General features: G+C 38.3%; 1 protein-coding gene across 1 annotated transcript in view; it reads left to right on the top strand.

Annotated features, from left to right (window-relative positions):
* The window catches only part of fgf11a (fibroblast growth factor 11a), a 126,450-nt gene extending 108,867 nt beyond the window's left edge, over nt 1–17,583 (top strand). The window contains exons 4-5 of the mRNA XM_047387003.1: nt 4,338–4,536; nt 6,156–17,583. Coding sequence (XP_047242959.1) covers nt 4,338–4,536; nt 6,156–6,298 — 342 coding nt within the window. The 3' untranslated portion in view covers nt 6,299–17,583. The remainder of the gene's footprint in view (nt 1–4,337; nt 4,537–6,155) is intronic.
* Nucleotides 17,584–19,035: the final 1,452 nt, after the last annotated feature.

Below are 19,035 nucleotides of genomic sequence, written 5' to 3'. Positions count from 1 at the left end.
AAACCACAAACATCGCTTAATAAAGCCTGGAGAAAAAACAGCATTTCAACAATAATCTAGATGACACAAGTTGAGGGATCATGTCTGGTTGTGTAAAGTTTCTGGATTAACCTTTGTGTGTTACTAGCTCGTAGGTTATAGGAGTGTTCACAGACTGTCACCATGTCCCACATCCAATAAACGCCTGATCATGGTTTTTTCCAGCTCCGATGCTTATTGACTTTGGCAGAGATCTTACGGAGAATCAATCCCTCGACTGATGACTGACTTGGAGGCTGCTTGTTGGCTGAATGATGTCTGTCAATGTCTGCAGGTGAAAATAAGACGAGGAGGTATTTGTCATAGCTGGAAACTAATCCGATCTATGTCTCATTCTCCCCCTTTATCTCTCATGTCATTTTCCCACCGTTTTAAGGTTATTTTCTTTCTCCTCCTCTTGTTTCATCCTCTTTTTCACTCCATCTCTCTGTTACTGTATGGGCTGTCTGTGGGAGTGAGTGATGAGGGAAGAAAGGGGTCCATCCGTCACTGGGGATGTTGTGAGTGTCGGTGTGTGAGTGTGTGTCATCTGGCACTGGGTGGCCTCCCACTGATGTACAGGGGATCTGTCATGTCTTTCTGTCACAACAGCAGACATGCATGAGTGGACATACACACCCTGAAACACACACAGGCCTAAACACACAAAATCTGGTTGTTTGAACTGTCGGTAACACTCTCCAGATTTAGTTAATCAATGTTTTAATTAAACTGTCAATAAACATTTTCCATTTACCTGAATTATTTATTTCATTCTCTTTGTATTGCCAAATTAAAGCTGAGATGTTTATATAAAGCAGTTTATTTAAAGAAGACAAAACGTAATTTTGAGTTGAAACGAGATCTCAAACACAGACAAATGATCAGTTTAGCAACTCTTAATACTTTTCTTCCAATCCATGTATCAATAGTTGTCTCTTGCCTTAGTTTTTTATGTTTTTATCTGTATGTATGTGTGTGTTTCATGCCTAAACAGATTCACACTATTAGGTTGTTGGAGTCAAACTAAAAGCTAGTCAGAGTTAAGCTAACAGCTACTTTAGTCTAGCTAAAAGCTACTCAGGGTCAAATTTTTAGTCAGTACGGGTCATCTAACAGCTACTCTCAGTCAAGCTAACAGGAAATAAGGGTCATCTACACGCTACTCAGTCCAGCTGTTACAGCCAATCAAAGTCAAGCTACCAGCGATCATAGTTGTGCTAACACAAACATAATAAAAACAAAAAAACTGTGGTATTTTAATAATAAAAAACTAACAAAAGCTAAGCAATAATCAAAGTCAGGCTAACAGCTATTCAAAGTCAAGCAAACAGGTGATCAGAGTCAAGGGAATAGGTAATAAGAACCAAGCCAAACCAAGTTATTCTGATTTAAGCTAATAGGTAATCACAGTTAAACTAACAGATAATCAGAGTCAGGCTAACTCAAAGTCAAGCGAATCGTTACAAAGTTGAGCTAACTAAAACTCAGCATCAAGCTAACAGCTGTTTCGAATCGGTATAACAGATGCACATAGTGGGTCCAGTTTCATAGGTGACAATAAGTGTCTTTTCATGTTCAGTGTTTATTTACATTGAAAGCCTTGGTATTTATGCCACACACTGCGTTAATCTGTGTACTACTTGTAATATTTGATGTAATATGTATGCCAATTAGGAGTTGTTTCATGAGAGCAGAAACCCATTTTAAAACTAGTACTCTCTGGGAATGTTCAAAGTCCCATCTATGTTTATGTTCTGCTCTGTATCACATTTGTTGCATGTCTGATGAGACATTTTAGCTTAGGTTTCATTAAACATGGAGTTTAAAACGTGGCCCGGAACTAAACTGAGTGTAGTTTAGAGGCTTCTTTGTGTCTTGAATGGTTTTAGATAGTGAACGAGATTTTCTGAGAGTAAAACAGTTCTAGAGAGGCACACTAGTTGCTTTTACAGATTAACTCCAATATTTCCTACTTGTTTTGAGCATCTCCTGCTGAGCACAGGAGGAACTGCATCATTGGTAATGTTTTGCACAAGGAGAAAGAAGGCCACACTTTCACTTTATGTAGAAAATTAAGGCTCAAAACTGGTTTGGAGCTTTGGATGTAAAGGTGAAAAGGAGGCAAGACATCTCTTGACAAACAGGAAATAATCTGTCAAAACCCCTCCTGAAGACTTTTCAGAGTCATCTGTGCAGACAGATGTGCATCTGCCCCTTGTGTGCCTGCATTGAGAATAACGTGTATGTAAATGATGGGTAATAGTGTGTTATCCCATTAAGCTTCACAGCAGTTGGCAGGATGAGTTTTCCATTGCAACTTGCTAGATTCTTGCAACAGAAAAGCCTTTATTTTCAAAATAATTATACATGTCAGAGTAGTAAATTGTTGATTACTCAATATATTAAAAAAAATGTGTTTAGTGAAACTTCATTCATAGCAATCAATCTGTAAAGCTTGAGTGCTCCAAAAAAATTTAGAGCACTTCCTTTACTTTTTCTATTTGTTGCAGTTTTCTCTCTTCCATGCTGTGTTTATTTTCTGTCAGGTTTAGATTATTGTTATTATTTGAAAATTCTTGTTCTTAAAATTTTCAGGAGTTTGGGTCGACTTGACATCTTTATGAGACTGAAATTACATTAAGATTTCAACTCTGAATGTTATGTTTTATTAAAGGAGTTGCATCTGCTTTGAGACAGTGGCAGACACATACTGTGGAAACATGAATTACTATTTTTTATAAGTTGAGCTGCTTTGAGAAAACTTTGACTGGGCCATTCTTGCAGGAAGGTGCTGTCATGTAAACCACTCCACTGTATCTTTGGCTGTATGTTTACGGCTGTTTATCTGCTGGAAGGTCAAGCTCTGCCCCACTCTCAAGGTTGTTGTTTCTTCTGCCTAGAAAAAACTTTGAAAAGTTTGCTGTATTGAGCCAAGTTTAATGAATAGGGTGCACCCAAATTTAGAGTGAAAGTTGCTGGATTTTAGTGGACCTTGTAGAAAATTAAAATGACCACATATAATGTAACTAAACATTTTGTATCGTGCAGCATTTTCCATTTTAAGAAGATTATAATTTATCAAAGAAAATCTTGCCTTATATTTTTCTCTTTAAAAGCCTTCTGTGCTGGTGGGCCAAATTTGAACCATTCGTATATTTTAGTTGTGGGCAGCGCAAATGCATTCTGAGGGCCACAAATCACCCCCGGGCTACACCTTGGAAATGCCTGTACTAACAGATTTTCTTCCAGGAATCCTCTGTATTTACCTCCTTCCATTTAGCTTTCACATTTTCAAACCAAATGCTTCACATATATTCAGGATTAATCATTCAATGATCCCGGTGGTCGTTTTGATCTTGTGGAAGATATTGATCAGGCACACAAAAACACACACAGTGATAGTAATCTGATTACACCTTCTGAGACATTGCAGACTTTTGGGCTCCACTTTGCTCTAATGGTACCAAAGTAATTAGTGGCAAAGAAATGAATGGCTGCCTGAGTGAATGGATGTGTAATCAAAGAACGGACGATACAGTCGATGTAATTAGCTTGTTTATGTGTGGTACAAGTGTCGGGCACTGAGGCCAGGCAGACGGACAGAGGGACAGAGAAAGAGACAGAAGTTAAGGAGATTCAATTCAATTCAATTCAATTCAAATTCAATTCAAAAATACTTTATTAATCCCAAAGATTGAGGGGCAGAGACTCTGAGATACAGAGAGAGAGAGCAAACTCCTTATTCAGGCCTTTTTCCCACTTACCAGTCACATCAAGGCTCCAAATCAATCCTGCAAATTGGCCCGTTCCTCGACAAGGTTACCAAATGATGGAGAAACAGAGAGACCGTATTGAAAGAGAGGCAGAATATAAGATGGAATATGTAACAAGACGGAGAGAGGGAGGTGGTGGAAGAAACGTTGGGAAACTCTAATGTAGATCTGTCTGAACAAGTGTGCCAGCTGAAGGCCAACAGTGGACCAGGAAGAAGGTGGGGGATCCAGGAAGATCGTTGTTGGTTGCACATGAGCTGAGTTATGGCGTCCCAGATCAGAAACCGCTCTGTCTGCGCAGCAAATAGCCGTGTGCACACACACGGTTGAGTTTGTCAATGCATGTGTTTGTCAAAGCGGCGGCATATGATCCTGTAACCCTGTCACAATGAAATGTGGAGCCCATTTCCTTCCATTCCCAGCTAGCCCGGCACTACTGGAGTGTGAATATATAAATAATTTTAAAAAAGGCATTCACTGTAAATGTGTTATTTCTTCTGCACGGAACTGATTCCAATATGTGTGTGTTTGTGTGTCTTACAGGAACACTTCACACCGGAATGTAAGTTTAAGGAGTCCGTCTTTGAAAACTACTACGTCACCTACTCGTCCATCCTGTACAGACAGACCCAGTCGGGGCGAGCCTGGTACATTGGCATCAACCGGGATGGGCAGGTCATGAAGGGAAACCGTGTCAAGAAGACCAAGGGTGCCGCTCACTTCCTGCCCAAACTTATTGAAGGTACGAAGGACAAGTCACATATCCTGACCCAAACGTGCTGTTCATTTATTCCGTGGAAGATTGTTGTTTCTCACATTTAGGATTGTCTCTTTTTAGTGGAACAGCTTTTCCAGACTTTATTCCTTAAGTGCTGTATTGCATTCACTTAAACCAGTGGCAATAAAATGTGTGTTGCTGGTCTCTGCAGAGAATATCCAGACCGCCAAAATAAGTAGAGCCTATTTAAACTGGTTGGTTTTCTACCACAGATTTTTTTTAAAGAAGATTCAGTTCATGGCCATTCCAGAAACTTTACATTAACATAATGTTTCCATGTCACAATTTGACGTGTGTCTCAGACTATTGTTAGGCTGGAACAGCCAACTGTGTCAAGGGTCAACCACCTGACCCAACTGCTACCCCTCAGATGGTAGGAAATTGGTCAGGATGGTTGGGTTGAACCAATGAACCCCCAAGGCTTAAACCGACTAGGAACTGGAACACCGCTATCACTGTCCACACTGAAACAAGTTTTGAATTGACATGGACTGAGAGGGTGCAAACCTTCCTTTTTTTCTTTCCTTCCTTGTGTCCTCCCTATTTTCTTCCTGGTGTCCTTTAGCTTTTCCTTTCTTGTGCCTTTCCGGCCTTCCTTCTCTTCTTCCTTGTGTTTTCCATTAATTCATCCCTAAAGCTTTTTGTTTTTTTATGTCCTTCCTTTTCTTATTCCCTGTGCCCTTCTTTCCACCCTTTCTTCTTGTCTGTGTTTTTTCCACCTCCCTTCTAAAGCCTACCCTGTATAGAAATATCAGCAAAAGATTAATTATGAACTTTAGTACTTAATATTGTGAAATGAACATAAGAGACTAAGACCTCTTGAAAGCTGAGTCTGGAAAAGTCTTGAATTTTAAGCTGAGAAAAGTCCAGGAACCCTGTTAACAGAAATCTACACCTGAACACAAGGACAAGCAAAGTGCCTTCTGGAGAAAAGTGTTATGGTTGGACAAAAAAAAAAGATTGAGTTGTTTGGCGCCACTCACAAGAGGAATGGTTGGAGGAGCCAAGATGTGGATTTCAAACCTAAGAACACTGTACCAACTATCAAGCACGGTTCTGGTGAGTGATTTCAGTATACAAGGTGTATGAAATAATGAAGAAGAAGGACTGCCTCCCTGTTTTTGAACTTTCCCCCAAATCAACTGCTAAATGTTTGAATATATAATACAGATGCAGTAGGTGTTCCAAGTGGCCCACACTTCCAAATCCAAACTCCTTTTAGATTGGATAAAGCAGGCCAACATCTAGTTTCTGAAATGGCCCTGACCTCAACTTGCAGACAGTCCCAGATCTGTACCAAGAAACCACCCAATTCACAAGATCTCCACCAATCAAGATTAGTGAAATATCAAGCCAGAATTATGCCAGCATGTTGTTGATGAAAACACTAACAACAAATCGCATTCAGCTAAATGGAACCATAAGTATTTCTAAGTGTATCTAACCAAGTAAGAGACCTAAAAAATATTGCAGAGGTGATAGAGGGAGATTTTTTCAAACCTTGAACAAAAGCTGTGATGACTAAAATTATGCCCTTTTCAGTTTGGATGATTTTACCATCTCTTTATATTTTTCTTGCTCAGTGGCAATGTACAGGGAGCCCTCCTTACATGACGTCGCTGAACAGAGTCCACCCAGAAAAACGCCCAAGACCTCCAGTGACTCACCTGTGCTTAACAACGGCAAGAAAGATGCTCAGTCCAAAACCAAAACCTCCACTTCCTAGCGCTGAAAGACATGGAGGAGAGGAGAAGGTGGACAATCTAGGGTGATGGTCACCAGCGGACATCTAAAGGACGTTGTCGAGGCAAACCTCGACCTGTTGCCTGGGATATGGACCTGAAACTTTCTGGTTTTAAAATGTCCATGCAGGGGGGAGCTGGGAAAGGGAAAATCCCTTTTATCTTCTCAGACCTCTACCAAACGAGCCCCTTACCTATTTATTAAAAAGCCCCTCTATGGTCATCTGAACCTGGGGTGTATAAGCAATAACTCAGTATAGAGCTGAACAGTGGTCTAGTGTTTTAAAGCATGTCACCACAGCCTGTTTCACCAGCTGGATGGACGCCCTCCAGCAGTCATGCCAGCGAGCATTCCTCCGGTCAACCAAATATCCCAGCAAGGTCTTCCTGGTTTCACCGTGACGGGTGCAACGAGAAAATCTGTCCCCCTGCAGCTCATTTTTCACAAATGGGTTTTTATTTCCCTGCAGGGTTTTCTGCTAATGTTAACTTGACACAAAGCCATGTTAATGTGAGTCTGTCACACTGTTTCAGTTCTGCAGCCATCTGCTCGGTCCACATCTTCTGTTTGTGTCAGCAACTTTCAAAGATGGCCTGAATTCTCGTCAGTCATGTTTGTGTGTGTGTGGAGGGGGGGGGGGGGGTAATGGAGTAGTATTTTCCTCTCTTTTTCACTCACCTTTGGCACCATGTGATTAGTTTGTGACATGGAGTCAATTTTCCACTCTGCGGCACAATAAAACTCCCTCCTATCCCTCTGGCTTTGTTAATGGAGTCAGAGGCTGATCGGAATCTTTCAACCGTTGAACAAGGAGCCAATCACTCCCTTGACACACTGTGTAACCACACACTCTTATGTATTCTGTTGTACTTACATACCAAAATGATCTCATGACCATTACAATGACACGCACACAAGCATGGATGCATTCATATATTCATACAGTGGCAGGTGTGTGTTCTGGGAGATGATGAAGATATGAGTAGTAATGGAGCTTATGTGGTTCCACTGCAATAGCTTTTCTTTTGCACAAACGCTCTAGGGCCATTTAGCATCTGCATGTCATTGTCATTGAACAAAATATGCAGGATTTTCATTTTTCATTAATAAATCAAAAATGTACTACAAACCTATATTGAGCTGTATATGCAGATAATGAGCCACATTGTCAAATCATCACAAATCTTGCATTTTACTATACTCATCTCACTGACGTTATCCTGCAAATTTCTGCAACCCTAACCAAACCCAAACATTTAATAGTGCTTAATTTTATGGATATTTGACCACTACATTAAGCAGTTTGGTATGATGTGGTATTTATATTTGATTATGTTTGTACTGTAAGAAAATGGATTCGTGGGAAAAATGGCAAATCATACAGTTGTGCAGACAGTTTCTTTTTATAGAATGCAAAGTCCAAATTCAAACCAAAACTTCAAGTTTAAACTATGAGATTAGAGCTGTTGGTTACAATTTCTTTCGGGTTTACCTCCAGTAGACAACAGCCAGAGTGAAATTAGTTGGCAAATTTAAGGGGAAGTTCTCAATCGGGAGTCTAGCAAACTCTTTTTTAAGCTACCTACCCCTACAACTAACAATTAATTGGATATGAGCTACTGGCCAATCGGAGTTCAGCTAACAATTAGGAAGTTAAACTAACGACTGTTCATATGAGCTAACTGCTTCTCAGGTTTAGGTAAAAACTCTATAAAGCCAAGCTAAAGGCCATTTAAAGTCCAGATAATGGATAGTCAGAGTCAAGCTAACATCTACCCAGAGTCAAGCTAAAAGTTACTCAGTCAAGCTAACAGCTACACATAGTCAAGCTAGCTCACAGTCGAGACAATATCTACTTATATTCAAGCTAACAACTACTCATTTCCCAGCTACAGCTCAAAGTCGAGCTCACATCTAGCGACTAATTACAGTCAATCTAAAAATTGCTCAGAACAAGGTCTATGGAAACAATTATTTCCCCACTCTGAAACTCATTGTCACTTGCACAAGACAGTTGTTCTCTTTATTATTTTTTCATTTATCCAAGACGAACCATTGAGGTTGCAGTTCCTTCCAGCCACCGTATTCAAAGCAAGACTCAATTTCTTTGATACCTGGGGTTCATGTGGATAAATGTAAGGACTGGACTGTACAAGCTGCCAGGCACAGCACTATATTTCTTTTTTCATGGTGTCTTATTTCTTTTTTATTGTCATCAACATAGATAAAGAACACATCCATCCATCTAGTTTTACAGTGTAGTAATAATGTTCAAGGTTATATTTCACCAAAGTGGTAGAAAGCATAAATGGATGTCATCATATGGTGGGGACTAGAGGATATGGTGTTTGGGTATGTGCACCAGAACACAATAAGCAATATTTGTTTCACATCAAATTTTCTTGGAATAATGTTCTCAGTAGAGTAATTATTTATAGCCTAATGGTAATGTTTCATATAAAATGAGGGGAGTACCATTTATTCAGGCCCTGAAAGTAAAGCAACACAAAAGATCTGAGTGAAGAAAAATGGATTGGATAAAGGAGGCAAAAGGACATTTTAGAGGGGCGAATTAGTGGTGATAAGCAGAACAAAAAGAGATTGAAGAGGGAATTATTGCACTGGACGGATGCACTTTTTTCCATGCCTCTCCTCCCATGCATAATCCTCTGCTCCCCTGAACCAATAGTTGTAAACAATAATAAGTGATAACCAAATCAGGAGAAACGCTGAGCAAAGTAACCTGCTACCTGGGAGAAAAAGCTTTCCGGAGGAAATTGAAAGCAGTCAGATCATGAATAAAAAATAAAAATAGCAAAGGAAATATACTAAGACAGAAAATGAGGAAGTAAGAAGAGAACAAACAAACTAAAGAAGTACTTTCATAATTTGTCATCTGTTGATTTTTTTCACTCAGGCTAGTTTTGACACTGAAGGCCATTAATTAACCACCTAAACAGACCTTTGGTTTGGTTGTGTTTGACCACACCGCCTCTATGGATCTCTATATCCATTGCTTGGTAATGTTTTGCTAAGTAATTACTTAAATGTTTCACTAAATGGGGCTTCAGTCTGTTTGATTAGAATTCCCTGGGACTGTATACTGTTAGGTAAATACATAGAAATAATTTAGCAAACACGATTCTGAACAAAACTTTTTTATGGACATGCAAATCTGTGTTTCAACATTTTGATCATTAAAGTTATGGATGTTATTTTCAAAGTTTGATTGGAGTTTGAACCAAAGAATAAAAACGTAAATCTGTTAAGGGCTAAAGTTTTGTCTACGAGAGTTATGTATTGGTTATGCAAAGAAAATGTTTTATTTTAGTTAAGAGCCCATATAGAATTCAATTTACAGGATTTGTCTAAGCCGTTTTCATAAATAAGGGTAATTCACAGTTTTCACATAAGCAGATGCATTTGCCTGTCAACACATAAATAAAACCGATATGAATTGTTAACAGAATACTGTGAAACGAACCTTCTTGTTGCAACATATAAGTGCAAACTTTCTTTAAGTAAATTGTTCCCCCAACTATTTAAAAAGTTGCCTCAAGTTTGTGATGAAGTCATTGTGATTGGTAATAACCTTTGAGCTTTACTGATTTTTGTTTTATAGATTATAGGTAAACATTTGATTGGATAGTTTGTTTTAATAATGTGGGGCTATATAGGCTAGTTATGAGTTGTCAGTATCCCCAAGTTGCCAGTTGCCAGAGCAGTCTTGGTTTGGGGAATCTGAATGAAATTAAACTCATGGTTTTACTAATATTTTGATTGAGAGTAATACTGAGTATTTTACCACTTCACTACTTTTAGATGAGATATTTATAAAAACTATATTTTCTTAACCAAATAACATTTGTTTTGCTAGGCTAACGTGCAATGAGACCAATGAGAACCATTTTATGGTTTGTTATGAAAGATACAGATTTTCTGTATTTTATGTCACTAATTTCAAAACGTGACACATATATTAAGTAGATTTGTTATAAACTGAAAAATATTGAGCCTTTATTTGTTGTAATATTGATGATTATGGTTTACAGATAATGAAACCCAAAATGCAGTGTGTTAGAAAATTATAATACATGATAAAATGAGGATATTTTAAACAGAAATGTCAGACTTCTGAAAAGTATGTTGATTTTGATGCACTAAATACTTGGTTGGGCCTCCTTTTGCATCAATTTACTGCATCAGTGCAGCATGGTATGGAGGCGATCAGATCGTGATTCTGCTGAGGTGTGATGGAAGCCCACGTCTTCTGCATTGTTGGGTCTGGTGTCTCTCATCTTTCTCTTGACAACACTCCATAGATTCTCTATAGGGTTTGGGTTAGGCCAGTTCCTGGTAAATGAAACACAGTAACATCATAGTCATTTTAGTCATTGAACCAGCATTTGGTACCTTTGAGTGTGTGGGCCAGTACCAAGTCCTGCTGGAAAAGAAAATTCGCATGTACATAAGCAGGAGTAAAGATAAAGTGCTCTAAAATTTCCTGTTAGATGGTTTCATTGACTGTGGACAACAGGAAACAAAGTGGACCAGCAGATGACATTGCAACCCAAACCATCACTGACTAGGGAAACTTCACACTGGACTTCAAGCAATGTGGACTCTGTGTTTCTCCACTCTTCCTTCAAACTTGATTTCCAAAATGAATTTCCAAATGAAATGCAAACTTTACTTTCATCTGAAAACAGGACTTTGGAGTACTGAGCAACTGCCTAGGCTCTGGTTCAGGAGTGGCTTGGCATTAGGAATAGGACAATTGTTAGCACACGTAGAGGATTTGTCTCTGCTTAGTGGCTCTTGATGTGCCGACACTAGCCTCTGTACACTAGTTCCCAAATCTTGGAATGGATTTTACTTGACAATTCTCTCATGGCTTCAGTTATTGCTATTGTTGGTGCACCTTTTTACTACACTTTATCAATCCACTCAAATTGCTATGAATATTCTTGGATATAGCTCTCTTTGAACAACCACCTTCTTTAGAAACAACTTTTTGTGGCTTACTCTCATACCTGTCATTGACTTCTTCTGGACATCTGTCAAGTCACCAATCTTCCCCATGATTGTGTGGCCTACTGACCCAGGCTGAGAGACCATTTAGAGGCTCAGGAAACCTTTGCAGGCGTTTTGAATTATTTAGCTGATTAGGGTGTGACACCAGAAGTTTCCAATAAAAATTGTTTACAATACTCAAATTTTTGGAGACACCGAATGTGTTGTATTCATTATTTCTAAGCCAAAACCATAAGAATTGCGAGAAAGAAGGGCCTGGAATATTTCAATCTATGTGTAATGAATGTTTACAAGGTATTCATTTTCTTCATTGAGTGAAAAAATTTTGAACTTTTTCATGACATTCTGTTTTTTAGATGTACATGGAGCTTGACTCTAAGTAAAGGTGAGTTAAGTTGTTAGCTTTAATTAGCTGTTAGCTTAGGGTGACCAGACATCCCTGATTTCCGGAGACAGTCCCCATTTTAGATGACCTGTTAAAGCTGTCCCTGAAAATGTCAACAAGGATTCGTCCAAAGTAAGACGTTTTAAAATAAATGGGTGACCTTTAGTTTAGTTATGAGTTTTTGGTTATTGAAAGTTCCTCACAAACAAATAAAGCAGTTAACAGATAATCACCTGGTTAAATGTGCATTTCGTCTTCTGTATCAGCTTGTAGGTCGAAATAAAAATAGTTGGGGGGTTTTGCTAAATAAAGCAATTATGGCATTTCATCAGCTGAGAAAACTAGTCAAATAATTAAAGAAACTGTGATATTTACAAGATTGTATTAGTATTCCCTAGATTCTCATCTAAAAACTTCTAAAGGGTATTTGAAATAAAAATCTGATTTTGTTTGTTAAATTGTAATTTTTCTGTATTTTATACATTCTATTGAATTTGGAGAAGATTGTGATTGTTTCTGCTTTAGAATAGCGAAAGACTGATAAAAGGGGAGAGAGTATGAAAATAGATTTGTAGAAAGAGGAGTAAAGCTAAACGGAAGGGAAGAAAGGAAAAGCAGGAGAGGGAATTGGACAGACTTTGTTCATTTAATTTTTATTAGGAAATGCAAACAGTGTGGATAGAAACTTTTAAGTATTATATTTGATTTTTATTGTTTAAATATGAATAAATATTTTAAAATAAATGAGACCGTAACTGTACCAATGTTTACAATATATCTTGATAACATTTAATTATTTTAATCTCTGAACTGCAAATGTCCCGGGATCTGATTTCAGAACTCTGGTTACCTTATGTTAGCTGAACTATGAGTAGCTTATAGCCTGGCTCTTAGTAGATATTAGCTTAACTCCAAGTAGCCATTAGCTTGATTCTGGTTAACTGTTGATTCTGAGTAGTAATTATCTATCTCTATTTAGGTTTGAGCTGGACTTTAGTTACCTGTTAGCTTAACTATAGTTAGCTGTTAGCTTTACTCTGAGTTGCCAATAGCTTGATTTTTGTCAGTTGTACACTTAACTTGAGTAGTTGTTGACCTGATTCTAGTTACTTGTGGGCTTGACTTCTTGAGTAGCCATTAGCTTGACTCTAGTTAGCTGTTAGTTTGACTCTAAGATGTTGTTAATTTTGACTTTGAAAAGCTGTTAGCTTGAGTCTACTTAACTCGACTCTTTTGAATGATTCATAAGACTTTTTTATCCAAACTAATATCACTCTCGATGTTAGGTACTAAGATACAGATTGCTCACAACCACTCCCAAAAATCTCCCTATGACCTTTAAATAAACGGGGGAAGTTTTAAATAAGATTATTGTATTTTGTAGAAGATGTAACATTGACCGAAGTCACAAGTTGATTTAAATGTCAACACTGGTTATTTTTCTAGCAGTCCAGAAAAGCCTATCACTCGTGTCACAAAAAAATCAGATTCACCAGATAAATCTATCACTTAAAAATTGCTTTTCACTCACTGAAATTTGTAGATGGATGAGCCTTTCTTGGCAGTTCTTATACGATTATTTTAATTATTGTCCTCTCAATGGCAGGATTTCATCCTGGCTTATAAAATTGATTGAAGCTGTTTTTTTATCATTGACCTTCCCATATAAATTCTGGACCATTCTGATTTCTCTTTTTAAAACTATAAGGTATAGTTATAGGTAGGTATAAGACAAACATTCAACATTTAGCAGAGAGAAGAAGTGATGTCACTCTTTGTTAGAGCACTTGCTGTAAAACAAGGTTTTACTGTCGTTTTAAGACAAAGCGATTACAGAATTGACATTTTAAACTGACTTTAACATTCTATATATTATGTAAAGCTAGCATTACTAAAAGGTAGATTCTTACCTTAAGTGTAAGATCTTGAAAAGGCTTCCAAATTTTCCAAATCCAGCATGTTCCATGACAGACAGGTTAAGAGCACAATACAATAAAACAGCCCCCTTGCTGTAATGCCTTTGGCCTTCCTGTTATCTGGTGAAAGTTTGTCTCTCTCACAGCCTGAATGAACCGCAAAGATCTAGCAGAAAATACACAATTTAAAATATATTGTTAGATCTTCTAGCTTCCTCTGACCTCATATTAACAGTGTTGATGCTGAAAATAGCTAACGCTGTGTCATCCTCTCTCAGTAACAGCAGAAAAGAGATGGACAGAAAAATGTTGGTGTTACGGCCTATGTAAAGAACAGATTGTTGCGTTTCCGACCGACAGGTCACCAGTCAGGGCTGATACTTAAAATTGTCTGATTGCAGTCAACAGCTAATCTCTCTGTGCATCTCTAGAGTTTTCAGATCACAGCCAAACATTTCTGGTTTTAAACAAAAAATCAGAAAGTGAATAGATATTGCCATTTAAGATCAGGTTCATGATATATAGATAAATATATTGTGTAACTCCTTGATTGCAGTGTTATGGATATATTTTCAGGGTTACATCAAGAAAGAATTACTAACACATTCATTGCGAGTGGAGGGCATGATTGCATGAGAGTGTTTTACTGTATTCAGTCTCCATCTTTTTATTCCCTTGTTCTTCTGTGAGTCTGTTCCAGCCTATCTGCTCTCCAACCCTCCATTCTTCACTTCAAACGATATTGCTTGAATTGCACCATGTAAAGTTTGCCATTTGTCTCTCTGGGCCGTCTATCAGAGCACATGTATGATTGGTGAACCCCACCTCCCAATGGCTGAATTTACCGCCTTTAACTCACAGATGAATGTCTCCGGTTTCCAACACCAAAACATTAAATATTGGCCCCTTCTAAGAGTTTGGCATCACCATTTGTTCGTATGAAAGGAGACGGAAGCCAAGTGAGCTGCTATGGAAAGGGAGTTAAATGATGTATATCTGATTCAGCTGCTCTCTTCACACATAAGTTCACACACACCTCTCTCTCCTGGGACTCCCTTTACTTCCATTTCTCTCTAGTCAGGGCCTCCCTCCATGCTTACAGAGCGAATTACAGCTGCAGAGAGGGGGGTCATGCAGGGTTTTGAAGGACTCTGACACACCAGGAGAGGCTCTTACTTCCAATAAAACCCACCTTCCCTTTAAAAAAATGTGTAAGAGCCCTGGTGTAAAATCTTTGTATACATGTGAAAAATTAAAATCAGTAGGGGTCCTTGGGTGAAAAGCAATAAAGTTCATAAACTAGATGCAGCCACATTCTCTGGGAGAGCACATGGTGGAAAAAGGGGTTAATGTGTGTGTTTTATTGCAGCTTTTAATTTTCTAGCACTTTGTCCCTTTTTGTGTGATGGCTGTTTAAGTGTGCGTGCATTAGTTTGAGGTGGAGTCCCTCCGCCACATCTGCAATGCAGCAGAAAACACAAAAAAGAGAGAGGGAGGAAGCGGGGAGGCTCTGACTAAAGAGTGGAGCCTTCCTCAGACTGACTTTTGGTTAAGCTGCCCCATTGAAAGTGCTTTTATACTGGAATCCAGAGTGCCTACTGTCATATCCTGTGTAGCAACAGATTCACTTCACATGTATACATTTTTAAGGCACATCTGCATTGCTCCCATCCACCCTCCAGCTTGCCAGTGAAGGAAGCAGGATGGATACCTTAACGAAGATGACCAAGGAGGGACTTCACCTTTTAGCAGCTAACGCATTTTTATTTGTAATTTTGAACTGCTTCCTTACCTGTCCCTGACTGTTTTGACTGTATTTTAAGGAAATTTGGATTGTGATTTGCATATTTATTGGTGGAATTACTGTGAAATGTATTGACATTTACCCTGGTGTCCATTGTAACTCCTTATTGAGTCTAAATGTGTGATTTATTGTTTAACTTGATGTCTAAAGACATACATTCATGATAAAATGAGCTGACCTTTATCAGCTTTTAAGAATATGTAAATCTAATCTCAAGTGTGCAAGAGGAAACAACAGGATCCACTCTGCCTTTATTTATCAAACATCAACCAGTACCCAGCCAAAACGGACTGTACACCCCTTGATTCCACGTCTTGTAGAACCACAGCAGGAATGACACTTAGAAGTAATTTTCAGTGTCTCTTGCATCATTGTGGAATACTCTTTTTTTCTAACACTGCTTCAGTTCATTCAGCATTTCTTTCTTTATATGTCCCTTAAGGTCCCATCATAGCATTTCAATCATATTGAGGTCTGGGGTTTGACTGGTCCATTGTAAGACCTTGATTATTATCTTTTTCAGTCATTCTGCTGTATATTTGCTGGTGTGTTTGGGATCATGGTCCTGTTCATGGCAAAGTTTGGGCCAAGCTGTAGCACTTAGACTGGCAACATCACATTTAGCTTCACACTGCACCTTCACCACAGTGTTTGACAGTTGGTTATGAGGTGTTTGTGATTTCTGTTAAACATGGTGCTGTGCATTATGGCCAGACATCTCTACTTTAGCCTCATCTTCCAAAAACACATCAATCCAACATTGTGATAGAGAGAAGACATTTTTTGTTAAGTATTTGTCTATTTTCCTGTCTTGAACTTTAACATTTAACATGCCAACTGAGGCCTGTGAGATCTGAGGTGAAGCTCTTGGGTTGTTTTGCTTTTTCTCCTGACCTTTACATGCTCATACCTTGAGATGAATTTGCTGGGACATTGCCTTGACGAGTAATCTTTCACACTATAAAATGATGGACCTCAAATAGTTTAGAAATGGCCAAATGTCCCTTCCAAGTTTGATTGGTGGCAACATTTGCTTTTCAGATCAGTGTCATTAACTCTCCATATTGTCGTTGTAGTAACACACATTTAAACGATCGAACCTTTGCATCTAGCTGCTACTTTCCCTGTTAAATCCTTTGGAAGCAACATGGGTGTACTTATTTTACATAACATTTTCCCTATTGGCTTCTTCTTTGTTTAATAAATAATGCCAATGTGGATTCTGCTGAGTGTTTTTCTGTACCATAAAATTAGATTACATACATTTTAGAACCAGGTGAAGATTAACTTTTTTTAGTATTCTCCAACAATGAAAGTGGGTGTACTTTCTTTTACCATGAATGCATCTTTGTGTGTTTTACCTTTACATTGTGGTAAATGTGAGTATAAAAGTTTAACTTATAGAAAGAGGTAACTGCTCAAACCAAGCGTCTGACCTTCAACCTTCAACCTTCCTCATCTGGATTTTAATCTACAACTCTCTTTCACACACACAAACACCTTCTTCATCCATGAATGAGATATGCCATTTCCTTTTAACTGTATTTTTCAAGTCATTGTGAGCTTCCACAGAAACTGTAAGGAAATCATCACCACGTTATGTTTTTCTTCCCGTCTTCCAAATGCAAAAATATTGCTTCAGTCTTCCAGTTATCAAAGCCACAATGAGACTATTTTTGTATTCTACTGGGGAAAAAAGTACATATATCTATTTATCCTTCTATGTGTATCCATGCAAGCGTGACAGGGGAAATGGGGTAAAGCCTCCTGGCCCCTGCGAGGTGGAATAACGCCGCTACACTCTGCCATCCAGACCTACGGATCATTGGGGAAAAAGGAGCTAAAAGGGGGATCATAGAGAGAGCCGTGGAGCTCACAGACTGCATCAACGTGGAGGGACAATGAGCATGCATGCGCTGATCTTTTACTGGACACCTTCAAAGAAACAGGAGTCACCCAGCATTTACTCTTTGACCCCCTTTAACCACCTAATCTTCTTCTCACTATCCCAAACTCTGCATTTGCAATATGATCTGTATTTATTTCTATAATAACTTACACAAAGTCAAGGGAGATGTATTATTGGATATAATTGAATAAAACAAACTAATATATTTGTATGATTGTAACACTTGTCTCTGAACAGTTTTTTTTACAGGCAGAGGGTTAATGGGGCTGTCATGCAGCTTCTGTTATAAAACCCACTGGTGATCTATGGTGATGTACTTTCTCTGTCAGCACAGACACATTTCATAGTAGTACTATGTAGTAAGTAGTACTTTTACTCATATATGACAATAATAATGACATCCAAACATTGGTTTATTTAGCTCAGGAATATACATTAATGACATATTTCTTCCCTTTATTTGTTTTTGTCACACTTGTTTCAGAATATTAATTTTTTTTTCTTACATCAGATAAATACCATCTTTAAAAAATAGGTTTTCAGGTTATTATTTTATTTACTAGGAGAAGCAAGCTATCCAAACCAACTTGTCCTGATGTGAAATACAGTTATCATCCCTTTTTAAATTAGAAATTAATTTTAAATAGTCACTTTTTTTGGATGATGTTTTATTCCTTTAGCCATACCCAGGCATGATTACTGCCAGATCTTTAGAGTCAAGGAATCATTTATATCAAACCTGTCTGACAACATGAAGTAGGCTAAAACAACATCATACCAGCATTCAAACATGGTGGTGGTAGTGTTATGGTCTGGGGCTTCTTTGTTTCTTCTGGAAGACATGCTGTAAATCATGGAACCATGAATGATCACAAGCACACCAACATGCACCTTTGAATGACAAAAAAAGACAAATTGAAGGTTTTGAAGTGGCCTAGTCAAAGTCTAAACTTAAATTCAATTGAGATGCTGTATGACCTTAATTCAATTAAAAAAATTTTTATTAATCCTAAAGGAAAATTAAATGTTATGCAGGTTTCTTCAAACAGCCGTTGTAGATGCAGATGGCTTTGGATGGGAAGGATTTCCTGTAGCGGTCTGTCTTACAGCAGGTCTGAAGAAGCCTCTGATTGAAAACATTTTGTTCTTGTACAACACTCTCATGAAGAGGATGCTCAGGGTTCTCCATAATGTTCTTCATTTTATAAAGAATCCTTCGTTGCACAATGATCTCCAGAGGTTGCAGATGAGTCCCCAGAACAAATCCAGCTTTCTATATTAGCCTGTTGAGCTTTTTTAAGTCACTGGCACTGATGCTGCTACCCCAGCAGAACAGACTTATAGAAGATATGCAGAATCTTGCTGCAAACACCGAAGCAACTAAGCTTCCTCAAGAAGTACAGGTTGCTCTGTCTCTTCTTGTCCCTCCAGACAGGCATTTCATGCTTAAAATCCCTCCAATGTTGCTGAATTAAACCAAATCAGCAGAGACGAGTGGATCAAAATTCCTCTGCAGTGATGTAAAACTTTGTTTCTCACCCCTGCTCCTCAGAGCCCATGTCATGCATGTTTTAGGTGTTTCCTTTCTGGTGGTGTCCTGTCCTGGCTTGATAACACAAAAAAACATGAAAACAAAAACAAAAGCAGAAAAAAATCTGTAAGGGGGCAAAAC

The sequence above is a fragment of the Girardinichthys multiradiatus genome, chromosome 14 (assembly GCF_021462225.1).
Source record: "Girardinichthys multiradiatus isolate DD_20200921_A chromosome 14, DD_fGirMul_XY1, whole genome shotgun sequence".
NCBI classification, from domain to species: Eukaryota; Metazoa; Chordata; class Actinopteri; order Cyprinodontiformes; family Goodeidae; genus Girardinichthys; species Girardinichthys multiradiatus.
This window is presented reverse-complemented; position numbering and strand designations above follow the sequence as displayed.